The 9377-nt window shown below is 42.2% G+C and overlaps 1 protein-coding gene across 1 annotated transcript; it reads left to right on the plus strand.

Moving 5' to 3' along the window:
- Positions 1–4040: 4040 nt before the first annotated feature.
- LOC147632294 (uncharacterized) lies at positions 4041–8266 on the plus strand. Its single transcript, XM_086807105.1, has one exon. The coding sequence runs from the start codon at positions 4968–4970 to the stop codon at positions 7731–7733; it is 2766 nt and encodes a 921-aa protein (XP_086663231.1). The 5' UTR covers positions 4041–4967; the 3' UTR covers positions 7734–8266.
- The last annotated feature ends 1111 nt before the right edge of the window (positions 8267–9377 follow it).

A 9377-nucleotide genomic window follows, 5' to 3' on the forward strand; every position in this document is an offset into this window, starting at 1 on the left:
AAGGGAAGGAAATAGTGTTAGAATCTGGGGAGAACAAGATGGAAGGGGGTTGGTGGGCCAAAGCTAAAACCAAAACCAGGAGAACAAGATGGAAGGGGGTTGGCTAAAAACCAAAACTAGTGTCAAGCAGACTAAGGCTGAGGCTAGGAAGGCCTGACTTAGTCGGGGTCCCGAGAGTAGAAAGAATGGGAATGGTGAGAATTTGAATTCTATCATCTTTTCTAACCCCTTTAGCCAATGCTAGAAAGAGATAATTCTATGTTGGTAGAACAGAATTCTGGGCGGGTATACTGAATGAAACAAGAAAGGATTTTGATCTTGTTCAGAGTAGTCAGAGGGATGGAGAGGAAGTGGAGATGGTCCCAGAAACTACATTAACATGAAGAACAATACTGAGTTTAAGGGGTGCACGTGGAACGTGAAAGGGATTAAAGGTAAGAAGAAAAGTGCTATATTTTGGGAATTAGTGAAGTCGTGGGGTTTGTCTGTTTTGGCTGTACAGGAGCATAACCTTTTTGGGAAAACCTCTAGGATAAATAGTTTTAGGGATTGGGAAATCTTCTATGGTGGTGTTAGCTTAGGTTATAGTGGGGTCATGACTCTACTTTAAGAGAGATCTTAATCCTAATACTATAGCTAATCATCTTGAGGGAAGAATATTGGTTGTTGAGATTGTAATAGATGGTGAAAGAATATGGATTATTAATGTGCATGGGGCTCATAATCATAAGGTTAGGAGCAATATGTGGAATTGGATTGCCAGGCTAAACGCTCAAGTTCCTTGTATTGTATTAGGGGATTTTAATATGGTAGTTGATAGATGTGGTGGTAGTGTTGTTCTTATAGGGAAGGAAAAAGGGAAATGAGAAGAGCTTAGAAGGGGACTGGGGCTTAAGGATAGTTGGTATCTGGGTGATTGGAGAGATAAACCGGCACACTTATTTTAGCCTTCAATATTTATCCTCCTCATCAAGAATTGATAGAGTTTTCTTTAGTCAGCAGGCTTCATGGGTGCCCCATACTTTGAGAGTGCTAGTGGATTGCAGTTCTACATAAAGCTAAGTGGGTAGAAAGAGGTATTGAGGTTGATGAGTGTTGGTGTGCTTTGCTAAAGTTGAGTAGGGAGAAAGCTCCAGGTTGGGATGGTCTTTCAATTGAGTTCTTCATAGCCTTCTGGCCTTCATTGAAAGAGGTGGTGGGTGACATCTACAAGAAAGCCTTTAAATTGGGTCTATGGGACAAGGTCTTTAAAGAAGGGCTTGCGAAGCTCATCCCTAATCAAACTGCTTGTAGCAGGTTTGGGCATTGGAGGCCTATTACTTTATTAACAGTGATGTACAAAATTCTAGCTAAGGTGATTGCCCTCAGAATCACTCTTGTGTTGCAAGAGGTTATCTCCAAAAAACAGCATGGCTTTATCAAAGGCAGGTCTATTTTTGATAATATTTTTGCTGCACTACTGGGTAGAGATGTGGCCATTAAAACTTAGCAGAAATGCATTATGATGCAATTGGACTTAGAGAAAGCTTATGATAGGATATAGTGGTCATTCATTGCCAGGGTGATTGAAAAACTGGGATTTGGAATTAAAATGGCTACATGAATTTATACTCTCTCCTTAGGTAGATATTCTAAAGTGCATCTTAATGGAAGAGTTGTAGGGGGATTTGAGATCAACAGGTCAGTTAGACAAGGTTGCCCATTAGCCCCTTGTGCTTTTTGCTATTGCATCTCACCCTTTAATTTTATCATTAGAACTAGCATGTAGTGAAGGGAAGATTACAGGCTTAAAACTCAAGCACAGTGAACAGCTTGTAATTCAATGTTTTGCTGATGACTCTCCTATTATACCTAAAGGCTGAGAACAACAATGTGAGATGGGCCCTAGAGCTAGTACAGGATTATGCCAATGCCTCAGGCTCTAAATGTAACATTCTGAAATCTAGAATCATAAGCCTGTCTGAAGACAATGACTTTGATCTTCAAAGGTGGGGATGTGAGGTGGTGCAAAAGGGCCAGATTGTCAGACTGCTTGGTGTTCCTTTTGGGGTTGGACTTACTAATAAACAGTTAGTAATGTGGGCCATTAATAGAAATTGAAAAAGTGGGAAGGTTTGAAAGTTCCCTTCCATAACACGATTGATATCTGCAACTTAGTTCTGAATGCTTATATCATGTTTCTAAGTCCTTTGTTAAAGTTTGGGAAGTGTCGTTGGAAGGAGATCATTGGCCTAGAGACTTTCTATGGAGAAATGGCAATGGTAAGAAAAGAGTCCCTGCTTGGCTGGCTTGGGATAAAGTATTAGTGCCTAAAAAGGAAGGGGGCATTGGTATTATTCATTTGCCCACTCATTGTGTTACCAGAAGGACTCTAATGCTCCCTAGGGTGTTATCTCAAAATACTACTTGGGCCTTAATAATAAGGGAATTGGTAGAAATGGCTGATGTTTTGGCTAAGGGAAAATGGGGTAACTTAAACTGGAAAGATAAACTGTTTTCATATGCTCCTCTTAAAAATCACATACTCAGATTTTTGTAAAATACTATGTAATTACTGGAAAGATAATTTGGGCTTCATGGCTTAGGATGGTGGTGGGAGGGTAATTGGCAACTCCATGCTGTCCTTGGGTCTATGGTGGACGCATAAGTTTAATCCCCCCCTAGCTTTACTTGTGGCAAAGATTCTCAACAACAAAGGTATTAGATATCTGGCTGACTACTGGGACAGGGATTAACCAGGAGAGAGAGAGACTTGATGACTCAGGTGCTTGAGGTGTTGCATAGTGGATTATGTTCCACAGCAATTGATACTTCAGTCTGGATCAAGGATTGGACTTGGATCAATGGTGTCAAACTAAAGGAGGGAAAAACTAGGGACATTTATGCATTAATGAGAAAAGGGGGATGCCAATGTACTGTATTGCAACAAAATATGGAATGTAAAATGGAGCTCCTTTAGCTGGAAAAATGGAGCTCCTTTAGCTGGAAAAAGAGATGGCACTTGATCTGGAATTACCAAGTCCCTAGGAAATTTCAAGTTTTTTTTGTGGAAGGTTAGCATGTGGGCATTACCTATTGGTTGTAAACTACAAAAAAGAAACATGGCTAGTGGCATTTGCCCTAGGTGCAGGTCTTCAATAGAAAGTGGCAAACATTTGTTCTAGGAATGTCGAGCTTCTAAAGGAGCACCTGGTGCTTCTAAAGGAGCACCTGGTGCAAAATGACTAAGTGGTTAGAGAGGGGTCTGAACATGCAAACCTTTTGGGAGGACTGGTTACTTGGGAAATGGGCAGTCAGTGATGATGAGCTCAATGGGCTGGTGTTTAACATTATTAGAACTTGCATCTTATGGGAAATCTGGAATAGCCATGTACATGATTGCAGGATACAAAGCTGATGTATAAATGTGTATGCATGTGCTGGTCTGTATGTAATGTAAATAAAATTAGATCCATGGAATTGGATTTGTTGATTCAGAACGTGTAGAGGAATATGCTTTGAATGTTTCCCTGATTCTGGCTAAGCTTCATGCATACTAGGGTTCTCTCCCTAGGGTTCTCTCCCTAATGATGGATTGTTGGCTGCTGCTGCTGCTGCTGCAGGTGAGATGTTGGATTGAGAAGAAAAGGCCTCCTAGACTTGGACCTAAAACTCAGAGATGGTATTGCAAGGAAAAACAAATTGATCACACATTTGTTGCGTTTATTGAGAACTCGGTTGGCACTAGACCCACAGCCAATGTTTAGTCAAAGCATGGGGAAATGCTAGAAAAATAGTCCCTCCGCTGCACTATGATGGAGGCTTGCTTATTGCTGGGGTATCAACTCTTGTGGGAATATTCTTGTTTCTTGTGTGAGGATAAAAGATGGGAATTCTTATGTAAAATCTTGAATGAGGTTAAAAAAGAGTAGATAGTAGAGTTTCTCTGTTTGGTGTATGTTAGATTTAAAACAGTTAATATAAATAAATATTATTGGTCAAAAAAAAATTTGACTCAACCTTATATTATGATCGGAAGGGTGAAAACTTGAATTACTACAAGGCTTTCAATCAGATTTGGTCACTTCCAAGAGTCAAAGAAGTGCTCTCGCTTTTTGAAACAGACACTATCCAAAGCAAAAATTTGACTGTTGTGGCTTTAGGTTTCGAATGAGACTCTAAACCTCTGGAAGCGTTTTCAATTTTACACATTTTAGCCAAGGAGGTTCCAGTTTTACTGCTTGGAGCAAAGAGGTTGATCTTTTGTGGCTATGGTTTTCTGTGGGAGGCGATTAGGGTTTTTGGTTCGACAGTGACTGTACGTTTTTCAAGATATTTTCTGTTTGCGAGAATGATGTGGCGTGGCTATGCAGATCGCAGATGTGATTAGGGTTGTGAATTCTACAGGTTTGATCAAATACAGGTACCGTTTCTGTTGTTTAGAATAATTGTGATGTATTGTGGCTATGGAGGAGTTGCAAGCAACTAAGGCTTTGATTTTTAGAATGAGGGTATGACTGCAAAGAAGGAGATGATTAAGCAATCGGTGTAGACAAAAGGGAAGTATTTTGGAGGGGCATGAAGACAGAAAGTTTGTGGCCTTGCATCAAAATTAGCAGCTATCTGGTTCAATTTGCAATTATTGTTTAGGATGAGACATCTTGGGCAATGAGGCTTTTACAAATTTTGAAGTATTCTATACTACTGAGAGGGCATTGAAAGTGGATGTTATGGTCGTGTTTACAGTGCTTAACAAATCTGGTTTAGGGTTTCAGCTGTAGCAGAAGGCCAAATTTATTTCACAGAGTATGATGACAGTGTTTGCTGGTTGAAATTGAGGATCGGTGCTTTCACTGGCCAGTGTATATAGGTGTACCAGAATACAAAGCAGGCATATGAGATGGCAGTAGGTAAAGGGGATGTGATGATGGTCTTCTTTGATTCAATCTAGGCTTTTTGTTTGAGACTACAGCCCGGAGCTTTCTATCATGGCACAACAGAGATCGGTACCGCCGAGGCTGTCTCTCCCTCGTCCCCATCCTTTCCAACCACAGCTTAGCACAAGCAAAACAGCCAGATTGTACCCCATATTTACACCTACGCCATCGAACAATGCCCTCAAGTTCTCCCCTTCACCCACCCCCACCCCTTCCAAGCGTCCTCGCGCACCTCAAGGCCCCCTTTGGCTCTTCACCTTGCTGCACCTGCTCTCCCTTTATCTTCTTCATCAGTGGTTATCTGCATCCCCCCTGCCTCCACCGCTTGCCATTTTTGCTTTCTTTCCCCTCTTCATTGCTGCCCTGTGCCTCAACATCATCTACCGCCCTTGGAAGGGTCGGCAGGTGCAGTCTTCTCAATTGGGCTTACTCCTTGTCAGCGGCTCTCTTCTTGGACTCTCATGCTTTTTATGCTTTGAGGGTTTGCGATCATGTGGCCCTTTGGAGACCATCTTTGCAGATTTTGCAGGCTCCTTAGTGGCCAAGGTCTTACTGGATTCTTCCAACAAAAGTTCAGAAACTGTAAGGAAGGCACGCGGCCTTGTTGCTTTGTTGGTGGGTGTGTTTCTACTCTCTCACGGATGGGCAAGGGTGTCTTGCTCCCCGCTTGCTGTGGATGTCAGCTACAGAACACGCATACGGCTCACCAACCAACCTGAAAATTGTGTAAAAGTGTGGTCGATACTTGCACCCTTTCTAGGTGGGGTTTTGTCAGCTGTTCAGAGAATAATAGGAGCAAGAACTGCTCTCAAAAGCATAGGCAAGAAGCGCATCCAGGTGCTCTCTTATGCGATGGGTTCACTTGCTTTGTTTCCGTTTGCCTTATTACAACTAGCATTAGCACCCAGACAGAGCCCTTTGCAGTATGGCTCTTCATTTTGGTCTGTGGCAAGCATTGTCGCATTTGGGATGATCATTGCATTTTTCAGCGAGTTTTACATAGAGGAGAAGCTTTTCTTGCCAGTCCATTCACTCAAGGCATTTCAGATACTAACATGTTGTCTTTGTGCGTTGGAGCTCCTTTATGGACAGGGCATCTCTCTTGTCGGTTTCCTGTTTTGCAGCCTTGTTCTTAGCATTGGAGTTCAAGAGCTAGCTTTGTTACAGGGCCAGCTATCATGGGAAGAGCTCGGGGACAAATCTTACGGGTCCTTCGTGTTTGCATCTTGGATAAGAAGGCCTTTGCAGCATATCATCTCTGATAAGAAGTCTCGAAAGATCGCCATTTTCCTCCTTATAAATACAGGTTTTATGGTAGTGGAGTTCTTTTATGGCTTTCTCAGCAATAGTCTTGGCTTAATATCAGATGCATGCCACATGCTTTTTGATTGTGCAGCCTTGGCAATTGGTTTGTATGCATCATATATATCCCGACTTCCGGAGAACTCAAAGTTCAATTATGGGTATGGGAGATTTGAGGTGGTTTCTGGATATGCAAATGCGGTCCTCCTAGTATTGGTTGCATCACTCATTGTGTTGGAATCCATTGAAAGGATTCTTGAACCGCCAGAGATATCCACGGAAAGCTTGCTGGTTGTCTCAGTAGGTGGTTTGCTGGTGAACATTGTGGGATTAATATTTTTTCATGAGGAGCACCATCATGCTCACGGCAGTGGTGGTCATAGCTGTTCACATTCTCATTCAAGCCACAAGTCTCTTCATAACTCTCATTCAACCACTAAAGACACTAAGGTGGATTTTTCCGCCATCACTTCTGATGGCACCTCGCAACCACCCTTTCATAACCATCATCAACCTGTTACCACACAGTATAATGGCCATTGGTTTGCAACAAGTGGGGCAGAGCAAGGGTATGGAAACCTTCATGAGTTGAAGGATCATTCTTATACAAATCATCCCCATCATCATGATGCTCACGATGTCCATCATTGTGATGCACATGATGTCCACCATCATGATGACCATGAACATCATGATTGTCAAGGTCACAGTTCACAGAAGGGGCATCAACACAAAAGCTATCATGATCATCAGGAGCATGGTTTTGAGCAGGAATGTCATGGTCATCATGATCATGACCATCATCGTAAAGATAGTCACCAGTGTGCGAGTGAGCATGAACATTCTTCTCATCATCATGATCATGATGATCATTCTCATCATTACAACCATACTTCCCCTCACCAAGAGCTCCATGACACTCGGCATGTTTGCAGTAGTGGCCATGTACATCATCATTCAGAAGGACATGACTGTGAGAGTCACAGGCATCAGCATAATCACGACAATGAAGATGAGGATCACGCACATTCACATCATGATCACAGTCATGATGACCATCACCATCATCACCACATGGATCATAACATGTATGGCATTTTTTTGCATGTTTTGGCAGATACATTAGGTAGTGTTGGTGTGGTTACATCCACCCTCCTCATCAAGTACAAGGGCTGGCTGATAACAGATCCTGCTTGTTCAATCTTTCTGTCTGCTCTTATAATAGGGTCAGTAGTTCCCTTGCTGAGAAATTCTGCAGAGATACTGCTGCAAAGAGTTCCTAGACACAAAGAGAGATCTTTTAAGGCAGCAATTAAAGGAATCGCAGGACTAGCTGGTGTACGAAGCGTAGGAAGAGCACATATGTGGAGTTTTACTAATACAGAGATTGTGGGCAGTCTCCATGTGCAACTTTCAGCTGGAAGCAACACAAAGTTGATACAAGAGAAGACCTTAAGACTGCTGCATGAAGCTGGGGTTGAGGATCTCACATTGCAGATCGAGGAAGTTTCTTGAGCAGCGTTATGGTAATGCGAGGAGCAGAATTGCTGTTTGTGGGGGATTGGAGGTATTCTTGAGAGAAACAGTATCGGATAGTGCACACGGGCCATGCACTTTGATTATTGCTTACACAGCAAGAATAGGCCTTTGACGCTTTTTTGATTACAAAGAGTTACAAAAGCATATTGGATGATTCCAGGTCATGAATGGGCAATGATGACATGGTCTTTCATGAGCCAAGCTACCAGTGTAACTTGTGCTGTTGATTAGCGATGTACATCCTGCTGTCCCTGAAAATGCAATGATGCCATTTGTAGCAGGTTCCTGTTATTTGGCTGGTATGCACCATACACAATCGTGCTTTTGAAATATCCATGAATTACATATCATAAATGAAGCTCTCTTATACAATAGCTGCTGTGTTTCGCTCTCATTATGTTTCGCTTGTGGAATTTGTTTGGAACTATACGTAAGAAAAAGTTAAATAGGCAGGAGAGTACTTTTCTTTTGCAGTTTAGGACTAATACACCTTGACAAAGTGCTTGTAATGTGCCCATGACTGCAGAAATGGCTGAAATGGTTATGACGTGTACTTTCCTTAAGTTCAGATTTTTTGAGGTTACATTTATTGCATCGGCATGTTCAATCTATGCTTGAAGTTAATGCTCTTGAACTCATTTTCCTTCTGTATATAGATGTGTGTGTGTGTAATTGTGTACACACATACACACAAATATACATGTGTACACACACACACACACACACACACACACACACACACACACACATGCACATGCTTACGCGCACACACATCTACACAGATTCACACTGATGTACACATATACACATTGAAAACTTTATGAACATATAAATACCTATTCCCACTTAAAGACATTTTTATAGGTACACATACACGTATATATGTAGGCAAGGACGTGTGCATGGATGTACATACAGATGTATGTATTTATGTGTACCTTTGATGTGAAGATAGCCCTCAATGCAGCCAGGGTGAAGGGAGATTGAGGTCATAGCATAATGGGCATTGGCAGACGTGATGCTCCTTGGAGTCCACTCCTCTAAGGCTGGAGAGAGTATCTATTGGTGTTAGTGAGCCAAGATGGGCAGTGTGGTCAAGAATTTCGAATTCATCACCCTCCATGTTGCTGGATCTCAAGTAGGCACTTTCAATTCGGTCGTGCCATGATTGTAGGATTTTGCAATGCAACGGTTCTTGAGTTTTTGGTACACTACGGTTGGAACTTGGAAGAGAGAATAGACTTGTGATGAAGAAAACACCCAACCAAAGAACACCAGACCATACATGTATTAGCGACCGAAAACAACAATCAGCATGTAGTAGAGAGATCCATTCAAAGAAGGGGTTGGGGATTGGCTACTCAAGTCGAAATGAATCAACCTGAGGATTCTCGAAGCACGATGAGTAGCATGTTGTGGGAACGGGGAGCGATGTTGCTTACCCATTTGACAGGGCTGATAGACATCCTTTGTCAGTTTGAGGTTGGGTATACCTTCAACTAACTTGTCTCGAGATAGCTCATAGAGTGTGGCATAGGGTAGATGACCATAACGAAAGTGCCATAGTCGTTCAATGTCGGAGGGAGCTTGGGTCACATAGGCCCAAACCCGATGAAACTC

The sequence above is a fragment of the Cibotium barometz genome, chromosome 13 (assembly GCF_041138505.1).
Source record: "Cibotium barometz isolate CiBa-2024 chromosome 13, ASM4113850v1, whole genome shotgun sequence".
Lineage (NCBI taxonomy): Eukaryota > Viridiplantae > Streptophyta > Polypodiopsida > Cyatheales > Cibotiaceae > Cibotium > Cibotium barometz.

Coding starts and splice junctions, on each gene's coding strand:
- LOC147632294 (XM_086807105.1), top strand. CDS start 4,968: ATGGCACAACAGAGATCGGTACCGCCGAGGCTGTCTCTCCCTCGTCCC.